The sequence below is a fragment of the Pseudomassariella vexata genome, assembly GCF_002105095.1.
Source record: "Pseudomassariella vexata strain CBS 129021 chromosome Unknown BCR38scaffold_9, whole genome shotgun sequence".
Classification (NCBI taxonomy): Eukaryota; Fungi; Ascomycota; class Sordariomycetes; order Amphisphaeriales; family Pseudomassariaceae; genus Pseudomassariella; species Pseudomassariella vexata.
In genome coordinates this window covers 2,043,914-2,065,958 of record NW_024467964.1, presented here as the reverse complement: position 1 = coordinate 2,065,958, position 22,045 = coordinate 2,043,914, and the positions used below count along the sequence as shown (strand labels likewise).

Below are 22,045 nucleotides of genomic sequence, written 5' to 3'. Positions count from 1 at the left end.
TAATCAATCTGGCCTGCAGCATAGATCGTGTAACCAGCCAGCGGCCGCCCCAGTGGCGGCAAGGGGGAGTTTGGAAACAAAACCCATGGCAAGCAGCCCTCGTTATTCTCGTGCTTTTTCTTGGGGTTGCCATAGACCAGGTCCCGAGGTCAGCCAGTCAACAGGCCGCGATCGACAACACGCTATACGATGTCAAGCACGAAGGCACTTTACAGAACAATGCGATTCACCTCGAGTCATCCCGCTCGGCGCGTCCATTCAGGCGGTCAGCTGCAGGGGCATACAGTAGCATCGGCGTTATTACATGCCAAGCAATTTCCCATCCTTTCGTATTGCAGGCTCAGCAGCTGGGGGCAGTACTCCATTCTGGAGCTTTCCCTCACCGAATTGCGCCGGGCATTTATTGCCCTTTGCGGCCCAGGAAAAGCAGTGTCCGAGTCTCTCATCCAATCGTCACGCCTATTCCAGAGCATGCTGGAGTGAAAGTGGACTCAACGTCACATCATCATGGAGATTGCAACTGGAGCTTAATACAGCCCTAGAGAGATGCTACTGGCAAAACTAGGTGCTCCGTCCGAGGTTCCGAGGCCGAAAGTCATTGCCGCCAAGAACCGCCGTGTACAAACACGATCCGCCACTCTAAATTTAACCATGAAAATCTGTGGGGAACCAACCGCGTGCACCTGTTCATCGAGCACGACGGCCTCATTTACTGCCACAGTTTTCTTCTAGTCACGCGCCGCCATCGCCGTTATTATCATGGTCATTACCATCGCCATCGACCTCCACTTTCACGAACAGGTGCCATGTCGCAACCGGAGGTCGTGTTTCCAAATGTCAAACGGTCGTGAGATCGACAGCCCTCGCCCCGCTGTGAAAAACTCAACATCGTATTGTCGAGTCGCGTTTCCCGTTATCCGACTTGGCATGGGGTTCAGACGGGAGTGTTACCAGCAGTTCTTGGCTTTTGTACGCCTGTCTGTGACCAAAGTTCTATTTTTGTTAGCGGCTCATCATATCATATCAGTTGAACTACATGCGCTGCCGCTTACACGCCACGGGCCCGCCTACTCGGACCCTCATGCAGCTACATGAGACCGACAGATTGATCGAAGCATTTGCAAAGTTATGAGACAATGGCGTGGTTTAATCAGAGCGTTTGTTTCGATGACTTATGTTCAGGCAGGATTCAGGCAGGATTCGATTGAATGTTCTGAGCCTTACAACTGCCAAGCGCAACTCCACAATATACGGGATACTGAAACAGCTTTGATCTTGGAAATATGGAGGACCGCCATGAATGAAGGTCCAATCAAAGTTGTGCCACAGTCAACATGAAATGCCACATGGCGACTGACGGTCGGTGAAGTCCTTTGTTCCTGGAGGCTCACCCAACTAGCGGGCTAGCAGCCCCAATCCAAATACGGCATGAGAATATCGCGGCTGATTAAGTTGGGGTTGTTGCGCTCGAACTGTTCTAGACTGTTTCGGCTATCTCGAGACCCTAAGCTTTGGTGGTAAGAACGACGGGTGGAACCTGGAGAGTTTACCTGCTGTGGTGAACACTTTGACTGACTTCTGATGCTCCTTAGCACAGACAGCTGCCATCATCAAGTCTTGTTTAAGGTTAATCCTTCTCCCGCCTCACTACTATTCAAGTCGTCTACTGGATACTCAACTAGTCTCAACCGTCCTCGCTTGCCAGATGGCACGCAGGGGTATTTCGCGTGGTTTATGACATCCACAAGATTGTCAAAGCCAAACCGAGGGAACCGCGCCAGGTCGGCCAATGTCAATATCGCTTTTCATTCGCTTCCGGGAAATATTCTGAACTTTGCACGCCATGGCAACTAAGTACATGTAAAGGCCAGCCAGGTAATTTTCCGATCAATCCTAGACCCGCCGTCTGTTCACAGAGAACCTTATGGCCAGTCTTTCCAATGACTGCATCTGCTCGCACAGACAATCAAAGGATGTTTCTAAAGCCGTAACCCTCGTTCTCAACTCCAACGGCGCTCTGCTCGAGTGCAGCAGAGCGCGCCGCCTCATCCGTCCTCTCAAACCTCCTATTCTCCCAAGCCAAATATGTGCGCAGCCCCAGCGCCAACAGGGCATTGAAGAACATGAACGCCGCGCAGATACTCATACCCTTGACATAATACGGCCTATCCGTCGCAGGAAAGATCTTTGTCCCCAACAGCGGTCCACACTGCCCAATAATATTGAGCAGCGCGATGCCGGCGCCGCGCTTGGAGTCATTGCCCTGGTTGTTAATAGTCCTATCCACTCTCGGAGTCAGCAATTGCTACTTGTATCTTGTCTTTGGAGAACCCAGTTATATGTTAGGATGCAGGGCTGCTTTTGGCAGATTCTATCCCCTCTGGGATACGATGAGAATGCGAAACAAGGGCTTCGAGAGTTACTCACCAGGGGAGAATGTTCGCGATGGCGGGAAACACACCCGCGGCAGCGAGGAAGGCGCCCAAATAACGGACGGCGACGCTCTTCACGGTGGCGAGCAGGATGTAGCCGACGCCGCCGACGAGGGAGAGGCCCGCGATCATGAGTCCACGTTGCCGGGTGCGGTCGGCGATCCAGGTCGTGGCGATGCAGATTAGGAAGGAGAGGAAGTAGGGAGGCGCCGAGAGACCTTGAGCGTTAATGGCGGTGAAGCCCATATTTTGCAAGATGGTGGGGAGGAATACTGGCAAGCTGCTGAAGGAGACGTTGCAGCTGAAGTACATCAGAGGCGGGATCCAGGTCTTGATGTCGGCAAGCGCTTTGAAGACATCTTGGAGGTTCACGTGGCCCACTCGGGCAGCTCCATCGCGCCCGGTTTGTTGGATCGCCCTCGCCCTCGCCACCTCTTTCTCCTCTTCGTTGAGGAACTTGGCCGTGTCGGGCGAGTCAGGCAAGAAAAAGAAGGCGAAGAAGGCAAGCAGGACCGACGGGATGCCTTCCACGATGAACAGAAGCCTCCAGTTTTCGATAGACGGATGGCCGGACGTGATGCCGTACGCCAGAGCGCCAGCGAAGGTCGTGGCCAGCGGCGCGGCGGAGACGAAGATGCCGCACCGGAAACCGAGCTCGTGTCGCTTGTAGAAGAAGCTCAAGAGGTAGGGAACACCGGGCCCGTACCCAGCTTCCGCCATGGCTAGGAACCAGCGACAGGCCATGAGGCCGGACCAGTTGAATGCTGCTGCTTGCAAGGTTGAAGCTAGGCCCCTGGAGTTATTGTCAGTATGAGAACTTAGGCAACGAAGGCTGGTGGGTGGCATACCAAACCATCACACAGCCGAAAGCCCATATGTGTCTATTCACGTGTTAAAACTCCGCGTCGACATTCAAAGTGTCCTGTTCCACTCACGGCGGCACAGCCTTCCACATCAGGGAGAACCATTCGAAGAGAACTAACAGGGTAGGTCAACTTCAACACTTCGGGTGCTTGTCTCCATGACAAGGGACCTACTATAGGGGATATAAAAGATGGTCAACAGCCACTGCTTGAAAGTCAGTTCCAAACCAAATCAAACCAATTATCATGAATTGCTACCTGGTAATGCGCATCGTCAAATCCAAGCTCCTTCGACATGCCCGCCACTTCAGCATTTCCTATATTCGACCGGTCCAAGAAAGCCATAAGATCTACATTTTGGTCAGTAGGGCTGTCACCAACGCAACTTCTGAAGGCAACATTGTCGGCTCACACAAACTCATCACCAGAGGCACCACGACCTTATCCATCTTCCTAACGACCCTTCGCTCGATTTCTGGATCTATGCGGAACTCGCGAATCTCGTGCTTGACGCCGGCACCGGCGTCGTCGTCCGGGCCCGCCGGGCCCTTTTTCGAATCATTATTTTCGATCAACCCGAGCTCGATGGTTGCGGTCGACATGGCAGTCATTTCAATCCGGCCAAGTCGCAGCGTCCCAACTTGGTTGAGATGAGTAAGCGATAGGTACTAGCTGTGCTGTACTTGGTCCAGCCCATACCGGACCCGGCGTGCGCAATGGGGATGGCTTTAGTGGAAAAAATGTGAGAATGCGGCGTCAAATGACGGATTGAGTTTTGGATCGACAACTATCGTAATCACAGTTAGGAGCCTCAAACCGTTCTGTAAACTAACCGCATTTACCACCTTTTTGCATACACCCCCCTATTTTGCTGGGTCTGACCGTGACAGTAGCTAGGGAGCGATTACGAGGTAAATTGAGAGACGTCGTGTTGTTAAGGCGTAGAATTTACCTGCAAAACGGGGGTGCATGCAAAAAGGTGGTCAATGCGGTTAGAGAGTTAACGTACGTGGTTGCTTATTTGGTTCCCAAGAATATCGATAATGTCCGCTGCCGATGGTGCAGGGCCAGGTGAATAAAGGATAACTGCGATTGTCAAGTCATAGGTGAGTGCTCCATCAGGTTTTATTTTATTTTATTTTATTCGGGTGTCAAGCTGCGTGGGCTTCCCCTCATTCAACCCCAGGTTTGACTTGATGCTTACTTATCTAACCTAACCCGGGGTCATGATGCGGAGGTGGAATCCGCTCAACCCACTCTCTCGTTAAATACGAGGGATGGCCTAAATCAACTGTCCAGTGGTGAGTTATACCGTCGCTGGTAGCGGGTCGCTAGGTCAGTTGATCGGCATTCGAATGTAGTACTGAGGACAGAAATACCGCGCTGTGGCCCAACGTCCGACTAAACGGCTCGAGTATAAAGCATTTTTTCGTCTTTGTTTGAGTAGTATAGAGCCAGTCAAAGTCATTTATCTGAATCTACATATACAGCTTAGAGTATTCAGGGGGGTTATCAGGATTGCATGTGGTGCCTAGTTCGTATACGGCCATTGGCAATGCATGCGTACAAGTGGCAATCAGTGATCTCGACAGTGACTACAAAGTTTTTTTTGACAATGTCTTCAAAGTACCAGTGTTCTGTTTGAAGAACACCTGAGACTCGAGCAATCGGGGAAGGTGTGCATGGCATGGTTCTCACGTAATATCAATCGGAAAACAGTTACATCCTGATAAGCAATCTGTACCACCCAGTTGATTGCGAGGGAAAGATTGTGTGTAACAAAACACATCGAAAGAGATCGTTGCCAACTCATTACGTTGCGTATTCACAGTGTATTCTCAAAGTCGATTGCTGCTACTGTGGAATGCTCTGAATATAGGAAGGTTGGGTTTCGTTCCTGTTACCACCTTCTCAAACCTCTAAAAATCGGGGAATAGCCTGGAGGACATCCCTGCGTTCTCCAATCGACCCATGTACGCAATGGGGATCGGGGAAATGGACTCTTTGCATCCTAACCCATCACGCCGGCCCTTTGCTTTGCGCCACCCCATCATGACCCCGACGAAGCCGCAACCAATTTCTCAGCCCTCCCATAAGTCGTCCCAAACCGCTCCAGCATGTGCTCCTCGGCCGTAAGAACCTTCCCGCCTACAGGCTCACTCCCATCAAATGGCGTGAGCTTCACATCAGTATTCCCATCAACAAAGAAGGGCACCGAGTACCTATCCTTATTGCTCGTGTTGATGACCCGATGCGTAGCGCTCTTATACTTGTTCTTGGTCCACATCGATAGCATATCGCCGATATTCACCACATACGCATCCGGGTTGGGGTCCACGGGGATCCACTGCCCTGTCGTGTCGTTCAAGACCTCAAGGCCGCCGGACATGTCTTGCATGAGGAGGGTGATAGCCCCTTTTCGGGTAGTTAGGCAAGCTTGGATTTTCACGCCGAGGAAGGTGACTATGGAGGTAGGTAGTCGACTTACCGAAATCAGTATGCGCCCCAGCACCCAGCTGCCTAACGTCCTTGGTCTTTTGCGGCGGGTAGTGCAGCAGTCTTATCGAACAGACGGGGTCGTTGGACATGAACGGCACGAAGACCTCGTTGCCGTACGGGAGGCCCTTGGCGAGGATCTCCATGATCTTGCCGGACAGACTGAGGAGATCGCGGTAGTACGTCTCTGTGGGATTCTTCAAGACGTCTTCAGGGATGTTTGGTGGGAAGATGTTGGGTCCCATCAAGTGAGGGTGGTCTTTCACACGCTCATCTGTGTTGGGGATATGCTGACCGACGTAGAACCCCTGAAGTGGCTCGATGAGCAACTGATTCCGAATTGATACAGTAGAAGTGGAAAAGTAAAAACTACCTCCTTTAGATCAGGCAATGCGCCTTCCTGTAGTGCTTGGGAGCCAATGAGTTCATAGCCGCGGTTCTTCAAAGTCGGATGGACGACCTGTTTTTTCGCCTCAAGCGGAAGTGCAAAGAATGCCTCGGCGGCATTGAGGACGGATTGTTGCAAGTCCCTGGAAATGCCATGGTTCTCGATCTGGAAGAAGCCACTGGTGATGCAGGCCTGTCGGACCTGCTCAATAATGTTGGCCGACGCCGCCGATGAGGGGTCCTCCAGGTACGGAGCCAGGTCGACGGTCGGGATCACAAATGGAGTGGGCTTGTCAATGGTCATGGTTTGTTTCTTTCCAATACCAAGCTAACGAGAGCTAGATGATGTGTCCAGAGTTGTTAATTACATGGCAATCATCCTTGCTCATTCCCTACTTTATGATGTTGTACATGAAGCAATCAACAACGGAGAGCTGAACCTGCACCCAAGAGGAGGTTTATGTCTCGGCTTGGATGCACTCTAATGTACTACGTGGCTTATCGGCGTTGAGGTAAATCTGGACGGATCACGGCGGGCGCCGGCGATGGGCGACATTAGAAAACAAAACAACGAACTTCGTAATATACCACCATACGGGACTATGATTGATGTATTTACAGTGGCTAAAGTGGCCATGTTTTTGAGGTTGACGTGTTGGACTGATCAGCTTTGCAGGAGCGACAGGCACTGAAAAGTGTCAAACAACTGGTGCCGAGGTACATACTGTATTACCTTCAGATAAGGAGGATCTGTGATACTTCAAATGAGAATAAAATCAGTGGAAGATGGATGCCGAATACCTTTGCAACTATGCAAAAGTCACCAGCAAAAATCTTTCCGCAGATCGACGTGGCTGCAATTCCCAGCGTGGCCGTGGCTGAACTGTAGCACGCACTCTGGCCAACCTGCCCGATGTTGTTGGAGATGTACAATGTTCTCTTTAACAGTAATTCCCGTGGCTGAGTCAAGCACAATTTAATACAGAAGGCACAGGACAACTACGAAACTAACGCAACATCCACAACTCATCTGAGATAATCTATCTTCCTCATGACCATGCGCAAGGCATAGTGCATAATGAAAAAAGAAAGTGTGGTATCAAAAATTCCCCCACTCACGGCCCCGAAGGACAGTGAAACATAGCAAACACCGCGATGTGCAATGCAGGTTTTCCATGCTACCATCCCAAATGCTTGATCTTGGTATGGTGTAAGAAGGTAAGTATGAAGAAGAAAAGGGAAGCAGGGGAATTGACGGGGGAGGACGAGATACTTATACTTAGATTTCGCGACTTTTCTCCAGGGCGGTGAGGGGGATAGAAGGTTGGGGCAGTTTGGCAGAAAGCAAGCAAGTTTTGCCCAGGGATCGGTCGGCTTGGAAGCTTGTTTTGGGACTGGCGTAATACGAAAGCGAAATTGCGAGCGGCACACAGCCAGCCCAGGGATGGATGGATATCTCAGCTGAGGCGAGAGTCTCAGACGGTATGACACAGCAGAAAGAACCGCCACAATCACAAAGCAGTCCGAGCTTGGTGAGATTGGGGCTGCTTCTGCAAACCTTCAACCCCACAAACTCGACAACTCCAGATATCCTCCGGTGTGGAATGTCAGTCAGTGTAAGTATCGCAAAGGGAACGAGAAGCCAACTGCGCCCGCGAATACTCGGAACTTCAAGACGATATGATGAGATGCTCTCTACTCTAGCTGTTATGTTCTGCGCATCATGAGCCTACAAGCGCACCTGTACTGCAAGAGAAGTAACAATGAAATGAGGAACTTTTTCTTTTCCAGAAGCCAAAGCCCTCGAATACAGTGCTGCTGGTACGTACTTTGATGGCTACAAAGCACGATGAATCACAATAGACATTGCCCCAGTTTCTGCACTCTTGAATGTCTATGGCGCAAGCTTTCTGTTTGGAAACTTCGTGGCTGAAGTGACTTCGAGATCAATGAGAGCCATAGGTTGGGAAAACTCACGCATGACAACCTTCTCTGCTATTCTTATTCCAGGCAAACTGAGAAACTCTATCTCTGGCAGCCAGACTCACAAATATCTAAGTATTCTACATACGTGACAGGGCAGCAGCCTGTATCCAATATCCCTCTCCTGCAGGGCGAGTCAACTCCAGGTAACTCACATTGCACTCTTTTACTCCATCTCATAGCCTCCCTACGAGTGGAAAAAAAGAAAAAACAGTAAAGAAACTCACCAGCCCGTCCCAGCCATCTCAAACCCAGTAACACACCCCATCCTCCCCTTGGCGCCAACCTGACCCTCCCACTCAAACTGCACAATGGCCCCATTCGCCAAACCAACGATATTCCCACTTGCCAGATTCGCGCCGAAAACGCTGGTTCCGCGTGTGCTGAAGAGGCGGCGCAGAGGTCGCGGGGGGTGAGAAGTCGGGGCGTTTGTGCAGGGTTGCGGTGGTGTATACTGATGATATTGAGCAACAGGTGGCGAAAGCTGCTGTGTGCGGTCGTTGGCTGCTTGGTCTTATTGGTGGGTAGCTGCGGTGAAGATGCGAGGGTGAGGACGAGAGCTGCCGATGGGGAGAGGGCGCAAGATGATGATGAGTGACGTGGACAGGTGATGGGCCAGTGTTTGGCTTTTTGACGTCAGGATGTAAGTATCTATGCGCGAAGTGTGAGTATACCTTGCCATATTTGTTCTGGACGACAGAAGAGATTATCTAACTGGCACTACGTTGATACATATACAATATCTATTGTGCTTCTATCCGGTGCTTTTATACTATACCACTGCATAATCGTTCACAAACAAACCAAGCAAAAACACCGCAGTTGTACGTGGACCCCGATAATGGCTAAGATTGATTCATTGCAGGTATTCTATGATGTACTTTCCAGGCTGTGTAGACCAGGTGTGGTCGAAAACACATTCATCGACATAGTGTTTAAAGCCATTTCTGTCCTTCTACTCAGATACCACGACAAGATAGCTTCTCCTAGCCGTGGATACTATATCCATCAAATTATTCGCACTTCGGTTTTCAGTATGTATTGTCTTTCATTCTACGAGGTTGAAGTGCTTGAAAGGTTGTTGGCTCGAAGCACCATGGAATAGGAGTTGAAGGACTGATATTTGGCGAAGAACAAAAACGACAGCTTGAGGCTGAGGCCGCTATTTTGCCTTGGGATGTGCTTCAGAGAATCCAATCACGACTGATCATTGTGATGTTGCTATAGCAAACCATACTGACGTGGCAGGGTTGTTACCGGTTAGATTCATAGCATCCTTATTTCGACTTTATTAAATGGAGTAGTCGCCAGAATACAAAGCACCGTCCATACTTAATATGGTGCCATTCGCAAACCACGACTTCCAGGGTTTAATCTAATACCTCATTATATGACGAAGTATCTATGTCACTGTGCATAGCGGCTTGAGCAGTGCTCGCACCTACTTTGCTACACCACAGAGCTCTAGCCTGGGACTTGACGGACGAATCATTCTTGAACAAAACAGGCTCAAGCAGTAGGCTTTAACTTAGCATAGTATTCCGTATAATAACACAAGTACCTACCAAGTAAGTAAGTAGGTAGGTATGCGCTCTACTCAAGTGATGCAGCGGGTGTTCTGTTGATCTCCGGGTCCGTCCATATGAGGACGATCCCCCTTTCCCATGATACAAATCCACCCCTATCGCTAGAATATGACTACATCGTACAAAAATCTCGCAGAAAGCAGGCTGCTGGTTCACAGCTAGTCCTACTTCCCACCCTTCTTCTTCTTCTTTTTCGACTTCTTCTTCAGCCCCTTGGCCGCATCAGAAGTGCCGTCGGCACTAACAACCGACGGTCCGGCGGAACCCTCTTGATCCTCCTCTTCCTGCGTGGGGGCTAGCAAGATGGTGGTTCCGCTCCTAGATCTGGACTGGCCGGGAGCCCTGTTGGTGGTGTCGTCTTCGCCCTCGTCGCCAGAACTAGTAGCTTCCAGGACGACCTTGCGGATTCCACCTGCCTCGACCACATTTTCGGTAATACTACCACTGCGGACATAGCCTCTGGTAGAGGTTCTCCGACCGGGCACTTTACCGCTGCTTTGAGAACCTATACTGCCACTGGCTGACACAGCAGTGGGGGAGCTGCTACTCTGCTCCGACTCTGTGTTTGCATCGGCCTGCGCAGCCGGACTGTTTTCTGTGTTGATGGCAATCTTGGGTTTGGGACCGTCCACATCCTGTAAGGATGCTGAAGGCGTCGCAATATAACTCTGATGAAGGGCTTGAATTCCGTCTCGGCCGCTCCGCTGTGGCCGCAGGAGACTTGTGCGCTCATCAACGCCATCAGCATCAGCTATACCGTCTGAGAAAGCTGCTGCGTGCTCTGGAATTATGTCTCCTGCCACGGAATTGGCTCGGGCCTGACCCGGTTTGATCTTGACGGCCGAAACGCGCGTCGCCTTGGGATTCGAAGCCGGGTTAGAAGGACCAAGGTGCTTCAGATGGCCCTTCATCTCTTGATAATTGGCCTTGACAGGGACCGTAGTGTGAATCATCTGTCCGTCTTGCCCGGCAGAAGACCTTCTCATCAATAGCGTGGTTTTGGGGCTGCTAGACAGCGCTGCTGGCGACTCGATTTTGCCGAGGGGTAAAGTCAGCTTGCTCTGATCATCGTGCTCTCCCTCAAGGTCGATTAGGTTTCTATCCTTGACGGCCATGTCTTTGACCATTATGTCCTTTCGTTGGGTGCGGTGGGCCTTGGGTGCAGGGTGAGTCCGTCGGATAGCCTTGTGCACGTCAACGTAGACATCAGACTCGTCAATGATTTCCTCTCCAATCAGCTCCTCGATGACATCCTCAAGAGTGACAACCCCGATGGCTCCATTGTCCTCGCCCGGATACTCGGAAATTAATACCATGTGTGATTTACCCTCCTGGAAGAAGTTGATGATGTCCAAACAGCTAGTCTCGGGGCGAGTTTCGGGCAGGGTCGCAAGGGCAAACTCGCCAACCTTTTTGCCATCCTCGGGATCGTAGGTAATGAGGATCTTGACCAGTAACATGCCAATAAAGTTGTTTGGGTTTCCGGACTGATGGATGGGAATGCGGGAGTAACCGGCGTCAAGGATCTGATCGATAGTCTTTTCGTCGAGTACGGTGTCCTCAGACATGATGTAGACATCTTCGAGAGGCGTCATTACCTCCTCGACCGACTTTCGCTTCAAGTCCAGAACAGCGGTAATGATCGTAACTTCATCGTGGGTGAGTCGTTCGCTCACCTCGCCCAGGTTCTTGTGCAGTGTCACCAACGTCTTCAAGCCGCTCTTCTTGTACACGGTGCCGTGGTCCTCGCCGAGGAGCCAGTCGAGCAGTTTGGCCGTGGGCCAGGCAGCCGGGGCCATGAGATACATGAGTACGACAACTGGTTTTGACATGTAGCCGCCGATCTGGAGGCCATAGCGAACACACAGAGACTGGGGGATGACCTCGCCGAAGATGACAATTAAGACGGTGCTGCCAACAACAGCTGCGACACCACCACCGAAACACCTATCCAAGACGACTGGCAGAGTTTCGTTGACAATGACGTTGGACAAGAGGAGCGTGACCAGCACCCAATGCTTTCCCCTTTTAAGCAGATCGTGAACGCGCTTTGCATTCTTCCGTTGCGGCTCTTCAGGGTCTTGAGCCATGACACGAAGGTACGTGCCGTCCTGGCCCATCAGCGCAATGGTCAGACCGGCGAATGCGCCTCCTAGCAGCACCAGAACCATGGAGACGACGTAGTATATCCAGAGGGTACCGCCCTCGGCCTCGGGCTCGTTGTCGTGGACATCGCGCGATCGGTATATCGGGGAGGCAGTAACGGCGGAAATGCTTAGCGCGGCGACTTTGGCGAGACCCAGAACGACTGGGCGCACCGTACGGAAAACATTGCTTCCGCTCTTACGATGCATGATCTAGCAAATCTGTAATATGTTGAACTGAAGATCGATGGAACGACGTGACTTGCTGCTCGAACCCGTGGACACCAAAAGGCCGAGACTTCAGTAGGTAAGAGAATGAGCCGGTGGGAGCTTGGGCCAGTTATGACGGGGGTATTTATGACGGGGTCGTAACGGCTCTTTCGGTCAGACGACATCGACTTGGACTTGTGCAACAAAGGCTCTTTGTCTCTATGAGCTCGCTGCCAAAGGTACTAGAATATTAAACGCATGCCACCGCGCCAATTGTATGCATGTCAGGTAATCTCGTGGTACTTACTTGCTCAGCAGGTATAGTTTGCTTCGCTTCATGGCCCCCACCCGCGTCAATTGCGGAAACCATCAATAACCCCTGGAGGTGTCGCTTGCGACAGCCTCAGAATAGCGTGTGGGTTAAAGAATTGATTGTCTCGGCAGTGCTTGTCCCTACATGTGAACTCCCAAGATCTACATCGGACGACACGCGTAAACGAGACGCAATCGGAAGCTACTACCACTCAATCATACCAGATGGCATTCATCCCAAAGCCCGGCTCCGGGATCCTCACCCTGGCCACGCGCCCAAGAAACTCGTCCTTCCACCGATAAACCTCGAGCCATCCCTCCTGGTCGTCCGTAATGGCCACCCACTCATCGCTCCAATCGCACGGCGAAACCGCATTACTGTGCCCCCCGCTCGTCGGCGTAGGATTCAAACAGATCTGCCTCTCGACGCTGCCGCAGTCGCGCAGCTTGAACGCCGCAATGTAGCCCTGCAGATCGAAGCTGTTCGCCCGCGCCGTCGCGAACATGTACTTGCCCGACTTCGTTAGCGACACCACGTCGCTACGGTACATGGTGTCGTAGTTGGGTATCCCCGGCGGTATCAACGGGAAGAAGTGGTACGTGTATACTGGCATATGTGTCTGCGGATCGATCACATACTCGCACAGCCGGTTGCCAGCTTCCATCAGCGCGTACAGGTAGTTGCCTGTCGGGTGCATGGCGACCCAGCGCGGGTGGTCTTTGCTATCCGGCGCGTCGACCGAGCCCACGAGCGAAAGGGTCCCTGAGGCGTCCTTCTTATGCACCCAGAGCTTATTGGCTTTCAGGTCGGCCGAGTAGAGCCACGTCTCGGTTGGGTCAAAGATCATTCCGTGGATGCCCGAGTTGGGCTGGTATTCGTAGTGTTGGGTCGCTTCGCTGAGGGCGCCTGTTGACGAGGTTGAGAATACAGAGCCGTGTCCTGCATGTTTGTAGAACGGGTTGCAATAGACATTATACGGGGATTGTTTGGCAGCGAGAAGGAAGATTGCGCGAGTATTCGTATCGGGAGATGCGGCCTGGGCTGCAGTTCAAGGGGTTAGCTACTGGGTAGCTTGACTGGCAAGTGCTGGCGCTTCAACATACGGTCATGGAGCATAGGGTGAGATGTTTCGTGAATTATTTCGGTTGGGCTCTTGACGGCGAAACTCGACCACTTCTTCATGGCCGCACCATATATGTTTTTCTTGGCATGCTACAACTTACTTAGTTGTCAAGCTCTGCGGTAGATCTGGACATTGAGGGCGCGGTAGACTCACATCGAAAGTCATCCACGAGATAGGCTCGTCCTTGGGTATCTCGGTTCGTTTGACCACCTCACATGTCAACTTTTCATCGTCGAATGCGACAGTGAAAATGGCTCCAGGTGGAGTCCATGTCCCACACATCAAGTGATGAACAGGCATCTTCGCAGTCCTCGGGATGAATGAGGGACGTAAATGCTTGATAGGAGACGCTGCCTTCAACATGTAAGAGAGCTCTGGAAAAATTCGCACTTCACACGAGCAACTAGCAATCAGACTCAGCTGACTTGGGAACAACTATCGTCCAGTCGTCTCATCTCCAGGCTCATGAGCTTCTGAAACCCCACACCTCCGCCGGCGCCCACCAACAATCCATACCCCTCCATCTCCAATCTCCACATCACTAGAAAGCTCCATGCCGTAATGTGGGGAGAGTGGAAGAGTATTCACCAGCCGATTGCTTCAGCAGCTTCCACTTCCGGTTCGGCATGGGCGGCGGTAGATGCACGCACCAGTTGCTAGCTCGACCGCAAATAAAACCCAACGGACCACTGCCGCATCTCGATCATGCCGGGTAAATACCCGTCCATTGTCCCCTACTTCCCAGTTTACTTCATGAATCCGGTGCCCAAGGGGCTTCACGCCGTTCGGGAGTCCACAAACAAGCCTCCAACCTTAGATGGACGGTGGGCTTTTTTTTAGAATTTCAGCGAGTCAGGAGTCGTCGTCCTTGTGCCGAGTGTGAGGCACTAAGCCGGTAGGAAGAATATCTTGCCGTATCATGGCGTTCTTGTTGTCACCAAGGGTCCCCGTCTGCGACATCGAGGGGCGCCCCCGCAAAATATCCGTTAGTATGGATCTAGTTGAGGGCAATATTTCCCCCGACCACCACCTCGCGGCCAACTTGACATTTGCAGACGAGGTCATTCGCCATGCCGTGAGATCAGACCGGCCCAACCCACCTTTGGTTGGCGGGGAGCGCGACTCGGGACCTATCAGAGTAGAGTGAATTCATCATTACGAAGGCAAACTACGCCGCCGGGGATGGGTATTTAAGTGAATACGCATCCGTTCATGCTAAGCCATTGTGTTATTCACTTCTCATATCCAGTTGTTTTCCCAGTGTGAGACATAACCTGCTATCTTCTACTTATATCTATCTTCTCGGCGTTAACCCAATAGACCGAATCAACTGCATCTATCCCCCAAGTTGCACCAGAATCTTCTGTCACAATGTCTCCAGCAGCCACAAATGGCGGCACTAACGGTGCCACCGAAGGGGCTACCAATGGCCATTCAAACGGGGCGAAAGCACCCATATCCTCACGTTTCGACCCTTCCTTCACACAAAAAGTCATCGATACAATGGGCCCCAACGTGACGCCGAGGAATCGGGTTGTACTCAGTGCTCTGCTCAGGCACATACACGACTTCGCTCGGGAGACGGAGCTCACGATCGACGAGTGGATGACCGGCGTTCATTTCATCAACTCCATTGGCCAGATCTCCACCCCAACGCGAAATGAGGCACACCGAATATCTGACATCGTGGGTCTCGAGTCGTAAGTTTTGCCTCGCCTCTGACGATGCGTGCAAGAATATCTATTAACCGAAATCCAAAGTCTCGTCGACGAAATCGCCCACAAGATCATCGCCGAGGGCGACGTGGACCCGACCTCGTCAGCAATCCTAGGCCCCTTCTGGTCGCCCAACGCGCCGTTCCGTGAAAATGGTGAAACCATCATCCAAGACCCGGCTAAGGGCGGGCGCGTGTGCCTGATGCACGGCGTCATCAGCGACCTGGTGACAGGCAAGCCAATCCCGGGCGCCGTCTTCGACATCTGGCAGGCCTCGTCCAACGGCAAATACGACTTCCAGGACCCGGAGAACCAGACGGACAACAACCTACGGGGCAAGTTCCGCGCCGACGAGAACGGAAAGTATTGGTTTTACTGCTACCACCCCACGGCGTACTCGCTACCTACCGATGGGCCGTCATACAAGATGTTGACGTTGATGGATCGTCACCCGATGAGGCCGGCGCATATTCATATTATGGTGAGTTTAGCTGCCGCTTTCCCAGATAACGCGACTTGGAAATAGGGGAAGGGGCTCGGAGCAACAGTAGCTAACAGGGACATCAAGGTCACGCACCCTGAGTTTAAGGGCTGCACTACGCAATTATATCCCAAGAATGACCCGTGGCTCGAGACAGACACCGTCTTCGCCGTTAAGGACGACTTGGTGGTAGACTTCAAGCCACTCAAGGGCGATGACCTTGCCGAGCTTGAACTCGAGTATAATGTCATTCTGGCGCCGAAGGATTACAAGGGGAAGTTGTTCTGATTTCGCAGCAATCAGCGGCAGCAAAATAGAAATGAAGACGCTGGGAAAGGCAGAGCTGTAAAATAACGAGAAATAGCGAGGGATCGAAGAATGGGGATATGAGAGCGTTGCTTCTGATGACCGAACGGACTCGCGTTTATATATAAGGAAAGGCGCTTCGCAACCTGCCTGAAGATGTTGGATTGTTACGGAACCAATCGACATAGCCGTACTTGAATACATACATATGAACAATCTCGGGCATTAGTTATCAGTTATACATATGAGAGTGACTGATATATGAAAAATTAGATTATTGTCATCTCCGTATATCTGCGAGTTAGTTCCGCCGGGGTTGCGTTATATCCCATTCATAGCGCTCGTCAGTGACGTACTATGAATACTACCGAGGGAGACTTATCTAGAATTGTATCTAGCTTCGTGTACTTTCACCCAAGTACGCGACCTGACAGTCAAGTAGCCGAGTAATCAAGTAGCGCATAATTGTCGTAGGTTGCCTGGAATCAACATATCCCTAACGCCGAGACATAATAGATACACTCAGCAGAACTAACTTCTAGAAATTCCGACATCATGATCTGAGAGACAGGATCTGACCATAGGGTTTGCCCATCAAACTGGTCGTCGGCTTTCGTTGGCGTTCCGACAGCCAAGTGGTAGAAGCTTGTCGCAGACACGGTGTGTTTCAATGCCTGGCTTCTTGGGAGGGTATCATGTTTTATAGCTCTAGTAACAAAATTTTCAAGAGATCTTCTAGATTCGGGACTCTGGTGGGCAGCATAAAGAGCCGATGGGATACGGGTATCTCCCAAAGACACGCTGATGCGACCATTGGATATGTTCCATATGTCTGCATATATACTTGGCCGTCTGAGCATCGACAAAACTCGCGATAGAGGTTAGCAGATTTGCCGGGTTCTTCATTCCCGATTATAACTAGAAGCGAGTCTATACAGCCCGTACAATCCTCAGGGATTACATACATAAGACAGTCCCTACTCTAACTCGAGGTCGGCTGGGCTAACATCAGCCCATCACCAGTTTCATATCAAAGGCCCAATGCTAAGCTCAGCCGGAAAAGCAAAAACGAGTGATATATGATAGTAGTAATAGTAAAGTATCCAGGCAATAGCAACAACAGTTTGTTGCAGCCTTGATGTAGCGCAATGTTCATGATCAGCAGCGCATAGTCCAATCGTCGTCGATTCCGTCTTGGCTAGAAACCGCCCAACCTCTCAACTACACCGGACTCACTTGTTGCCCCATCCAGCAGCCGCCAAGCAGAGCTCATACGTCTTAACGTGGGTTTGTTCGGGGGATTTTCATAGTAGCCGTGCACATCAAGCAAGGATACCCGCTTGCCCGCCTTTTTCTGACCGGGTGGCCCGGTGGAAGAAAGCAGAGCAGGGGTCGATTTGTCAAAGTTTCTTAAACGGACTGTTAACCCCTACCAAAAAGAGAGGAAAGAGAGGAAATCAAAAAGAGGAAAATGGAGTTGGAACCCATTGACAGGGACACCTTGTCTAACCCGGGGGCTTGGCGCTTGGTTGTCAGCATTTCGAGAAGCGCAAGGGCAGACCTTGCCGGGAAGGTAGGTACTGACTATCATAGAGGGCTACCGTGACAGGGCATAGGCCAGTACCGGTGGTGGTGTGGAGTCTTGGTGTTCTCTTACATGTTCCATCGCATCATGAATATTGTAGGGCAGACATTTGTCAACTCTCATGGGCAATGCCTTTATGTGACCAATAAAAAAGGAATGCACCGATGGAGAGATTACATACTATCAGACATGGCACCTTGATTTCTGAAGGAGTAGTTTTGTCTTTGCAGCCAAAGCTCTATCTTAACGCCTCTGGACTAGCTGATAAGTAAGATGAAGAAGTGTGGGGACCAAGGGAATTCAATATCTTCCAGATTGAGTCAATATGACAGAAAGCAAATCCGTATGCCAGTGTCGTTCAGGTCAGGGAAGATGCGAAGACTAAAGTACAGCAAAGCTGCCATCGCGTCGTCCCAAGTGCTGGCCTGGAAAGGAGGGCCGTTTAGACTTGCAGCTGCGAACATCGTGTCAAACATAACAAAGAGGCGTATCGTCTCATGCTCGACTTTCCTGGCTTCGAGTCACCAGCGTGTAACGTCTCAGACTAAGCCGAAATTGAGTTTTGCTTACCCTCTGAAGAGCTTTCTTCTTGTTGATACCCGAGGATGTTGTGTATTTTCATGCAAATGACATGCCCTTTTTTTTCCGATTTCTTCTTTACATTTCAAGTGGTGTAAATTTGATCATATTGGACTACATCGATATCGCACTTACACCCGTGGATGTCCCCATGCGGGACAGGCCTAGTACACATGGGATAAGGCAAATGCGCGAATTGTTTTCCACTGCCTTCCGTCCCACCGAGTCCGTACTTGACGTGACTCGCTTTGTCCCATTCCCCCACACACTCAATCCACCTTGTCAATTTCTCTGCTGGTGTCATTGACTCGGTGACAATCCGACCCAAAACAGCTTGTGGACGAGCTCCCACGTCTGAATACCATGACTCTTAAAGTAGCGTCCGTCATTTTCATGCCTTATAGTCTCTGTTCGCGGCTCTGCGGTTTCTCCTGAGAATCCTGGAAGCATCAATCGCTCTGGTGACTGAGTAGTTCGACTGTGTGCGCACACATAGGAAAAAAGTCCGTTGCCGATCGTAACGACCTCTCTCCAATGCGTAGCGAGAGGGCGGCAGTCTGACAATGAGTGTGACCTGGGGTATATATGAGTTCGTTCTCTCTATTTGGCCAGCTTGCTGTAACCCTTCCGTAGCTGCAAACTCTTGGGGATTAGTCCCGTCATCATCAGCGTCATCATCACACCAATACATGCCATATTGCCCACAGTACTTGACAGCCGATGACCACCTCGCAGGCGTTAGTGTTGAACTAAATTAGCCGCTGATTTCCATTCATTCGGGACATTCGTGATTCGCAATCAAACATTTAAAACTCGGCTGAAGCAGCCTTGGGGGTATTTCCGCCAATCGCCTCCTGTTCCTTTTAACAAGTGTACAGTAAAATGTGATATTAAGCAAAAGCGCCCACAATGGACATGCCCGTAGCTGTAGATGATTAGCATGAATGTCGCGAAGCAGGAAGGAAGGGGATGCATACCCCCTGCCAGCACGTAGCAAAATGCCGTGATCTTCTCCTTCTCTGACAGCGTCTCATTCGCCTCCTCGGACAGGAAGTCCTCAGCAAGCAAATCGACCGTCGACGCGTAGATCAACAGACCGGCAGAGCTGGAAAAGTATTAGCCACGTGTCCCAATGCCTTGACTTGACTGAAGCGTAGATGACTTACATAGCGTTGAAAACACCAACAATGATCAGCCCAAACGCACTGTTGGGATCATACGCATTGCGCGTAATCAACCCAATAGCCTGCCCAATCGGCGCCGTAGTGCCAAAGGCCACAACCAGAACCCAAGGCCTGATGCTTCCCTTGGCGTACGGAACAGCAGCGATGCGGGAGCCGAGACCGAGACCCTCGAACATCTGGTGGAAGAGGATGGCGATGAGGAGGATGATGAAGCCCTCGATGGTGATGGAGATGGTCATGCCGACGAAGACGGAGTGGAACAGGATGCCACCCTCAAGCAGGGTGATGTTGAGAGACATCTTCTTGAGGACCGCAGGGTCGACCTGCTGGCCTTCCTCGTCAAAGATGGGGGCCTGGTTCTCCGACACGACGGGTTCGGACTCGGAATCTTCGTGGTACCGGCCTCCGGACTCCTTGATCATTTTCATCATCTCGAGGTGCTGGCGGACATACTGCTCGTAGAAGACGATGAACCAGGGCGGCATCTCGGAGTGGGCGAAGTCCAACTCGTTGGAGCTGCTGTCTGCGTAGGGGTTCTGACGCTGGATTGTGGCGTTCTCCTCGTAGGCCTTCTGGGCGACCTTCTTCTCGTATGAGATGTCATCATCTGTCTCGAGGCTCGTGCGGGTGTGTCGAAGTGGGCGAGAAAAATTGCCAGCGGGCCCCATATGCTCTCTCATCTGCCCTCCCATCTGGGCCATGGTCTTGGCAGAGGGCGAAGACTCAAAGCCCTTGGCGCCGCCATGGGAGTGACCTCCCATCTTGCTGTTAAGCCACATTTCGATGGTGAAAAGAGAGAAGAGCGATGCCATCATGATGACGCCGGGCATCGGCGGGTACTGCTCGGTGAATAGGTCTGGAAGACATGGGTCCGAAAGACTGAAGAAGGCCGTGGGAAGAAGCTGCATGGGTTATTAGATCATGCTTCGAATTGGGGCACCGAGTATGGACGTACGTGAACAAAGGCTGTTGCAATCAAGACACCCGTACCGAAATGTTTGCATGCAAAGAACACCTTCTCGGGGACCTTGAGCCACTTGATTTTCTTTGCAGCTACTGGGAATCCAGCACCTGGAGGACATTGACATCAGCATTGCGCAGGGGACGCATTCTGCGTTTTGGCTGTCTTACCAAAAATCGAGGCTGCTAATACCATAACTAGTCAAGGTGTTAGCTGATTGTGTCCACAGCTTGAAACTAAGCCAAAAGCTGTTGACGACTTACAGAGGCCAGCTACGTGCAAGCCAAGATCGTACTCTCCCACCTGATCTCCGCTGCCACATTGCGGCTTCACGTTTACTGTGGAATCCGACATTTTCAGTGATTCTTTTCCGAGTCGTGGACCAAATTAGAGTTTAGAGAAAACAAATGACACATGTCAAGATAGTCAGAAAGTCGTCAAATAACTATTGAACGACTCAGAGCCGAAATAATAACAGAAGGATAAGGAATGGCGGAAAAGAAGTCGTCCCGCGACTACAAGGTTGACAGAACGGACGAGTTTAACGCCGAGAGAAGGTAAAGGTAAAGAGATAAAAGAGATTGAGTACAAAAGACGGAAATCCCCAGCGTGCATAAGAGTACCGAGATCGAACTACTGAGATCTGGCAGGCGTTCATGTTCATATAAAGCTTGTTGTCAGGCAACACTTGACCTACCAGGCCTGATCAAGACATTACACTTCAGACAACTCTGCGGTTAACGTGTATGGTACTCATATGAGATCGGACCACGTCTGTAAAGCTTGTACCGCAGTGAGAGGAAAAAGAAGCTTTCAAGATGGGTCCCTAGTTTAATTTGGCAGGTATCGACGCAGACTGCGGCCCACGCGTGTAACACCTGGTTTTAGTCCCTTATAGAAGTGTCCATACATCAGCCTGCTACGACATTCGGACGGTTTCGTGTACGCTGCTCAAGCCCCAAGGCACGTCACAGGCAAATACTGAAGCGGAAAGACCATGGTATATCCTAGCACATGCCTGTCACATACTGTTTCGATCTGTTCGCCCATATCCTTCAATATCTCTGGGCGTATAGACGTGAGCAAGACTAGCCGAAGTCGATTGATTCTGAGCGAGAGACTTGGGCTGTGGGTGCAACTGTTAAGCAATTATACTTTGCTAGTGACACTGCTTCCCCACTATGAACGTCACAAGCCTAATCATAGCAAGCTTTAGTGACGCCACTCACGCCACTGAACAGTGTCCGGCAGCAGCCGCAGCGTGTGGATGTGGAACTGGAGTATGTAATGCGGCTGCAGAAATACAACGAGTCGGAGGTTTTCCAACTCTACACGTCCCGCGCCCGGCTGACTTGATGTGGGATTGGACTTAGGCGACGGGGGTCGTGCATGGGGGCAGTCAGGCAGTGCGTGGGTCGGAGTAGTCCTATACCGATTCCAAATGTCCACGTCGTCAGACCTACAATGACCTATGTCAAATGTGCTGTTGTATCATCGTATAGCGATAGATAGCTTTGACGACTTAAGCAGGGGTGACATAGTTTCAAACCCGTTCTAGCCGTAGCAAGGCTGGGATGCCCTGTAAAACCTGGGGGTGTGGGCTCCTTTCCGGAACTGCCAAGCTGTTGGAGCTAAATTTGGTTGGTGGCATGGTTGTACAAGCCGGGGGAATGCTGAACGACATGAGCCACTTTGCG

The 22,045-nt window shown here is 51.2% G+C and overlaps 6 protein-coding genes across 6 annotated transcripts; 1 reads left to right on the top strand and 5 right to left on the bottom strand.

Annotated features, from left to right (window-relative positions):
- Positions 1-1,966: 1,966 nt before the first annotated feature.
- Positions 1,967-4,523, bottom strand: BCR38DRAFT_411020 (major facilitator superfamily domain-containing protein; the record flags this gene model as incomplete). The annotated part of the gene is made up of 10 exons (XM_040858534.1): positions 1,967-2,279; positions 2,428-3,225; positions 3,281-3,313; positions 3,368-3,410; positions 3,470-3,500; positions 3,554-3,645; positions 3,708-3,935; positions 3,995-4,082; positions 4,305-4,381; positions 4,514-4,523. The coding sequence occupies 10 exons, from the start codon at positions 4,521-4,523 to the stop codon at positions 1,967-1,969; spliced, it is 1,713 nt and encodes a 570-aa protein (XP_040714460.1).
- Positions 4,524-5,345: 822 nt separating this feature from the next.
- Positions 5,346-6,482, bottom strand: BCR38DRAFT_346820 (2og-Fe oxygenase family protein; the record flags this gene model as incomplete). The annotated part of the gene is made up of 3 exons (XM_040856279.1): positions 5,346-5,710; positions 5,784-6,099; positions 6,165-6,482. 3 exons carry the CDS (start codon positions 6,480-6,482, stop codon positions 5,346-5,348), a joined length of 999 nt encoding a protein of 332 aa, XP_040714459.1.
- Positions 6,483-9,676: 3,194 nt separating this feature from the next.
- On the bottom strand, positions 9,677-12,254 carry BCR38DRAFT_439283 (uncharacterized protein). The gene has a single exon (XM_040860619.1). The coding sequence runs from the start codon at positions 12,099-12,101 to the stop codon at positions 9,912-9,914; it is 2,190 nt and encodes a 729-aa protein (XP_040714458.1). The 5' UTR covers positions 12,102-12,254; the 3' UTR covers positions 9,677-9,911.
- A 371-nt stretch (positions 12,255-12,625) lies between these two features.
- BCR38DRAFT_345820 (uncharacterized protein) lies at positions 12,626-13,837 on the bottom strand (the record flags this gene model as incomplete). The annotated part of the gene is made up of 3 exons (XM_040856210.1): positions 12,626-13,455; positions 13,518-13,626; positions 13,691-13,837. The coding sequence occupies 3 exons, from the start codon at positions 13,835-13,837 to the stop codon at positions 12,626-12,628; spliced, it is 1,086 nt and encodes a 361-aa protein (XP_040714457.1).
- A 1,071-nt stretch (positions 13,838-14,908) lies between these two features.
- Positions 14,909-16,021, top strand: BCR38DRAFT_486883 (Intradiol ring-cleavage dioxygenase; the record flags this gene model as incomplete). The annotated part of the gene is made up of 3 exons (XM_040864085.1): positions 14,909-15,237; positions 15,298-15,733; positions 15,821-16,021. The coding sequence occupies 3 exons, from the start codon at positions 14,909-14,911 to the stop codon at positions 16,019-16,021; spliced, it is 966 nt and encodes a 321-aa protein (XP_040714456.1).
- A 2,972-nt stretch (positions 16,022-18,993) lies between these two features.
- On the bottom strand, positions 18,994-20,702 carry BCR38DRAFT_518463 (zinc-regulated transporter 2; the record flags this gene model as incomplete). The annotated part of the gene is made up of 6 exons (XM_040865130.1): positions 18,994-19,128; positions 19,181-19,308; positions 19,370-20,289; positions 20,343-20,458; positions 20,519-20,545; positions 20,612-20,702. 6 exons carry the CDS (start codon positions 20,700-20,702, stop codon positions 19,094-19,096), a joined length of 1,317 nt encoding a protein of 438 aa, XP_040714455.1. The 3' UTR covers positions 18,994-19,093.
- Between the last annotated feature and the right edge of the window lie 1,343 nt (positions 20,703-22,045).

What these genes read in the sequence shown, in the direction of transcription:
- BCR38DRAFT_439283 (XM_040860619.1), bottom strand. Translation starts at nt 12,101, where the DNA reads ATGCATCGTAAGAGCGGAAGCAATGTTTTCCGTACGGTGCGCCCAGTC.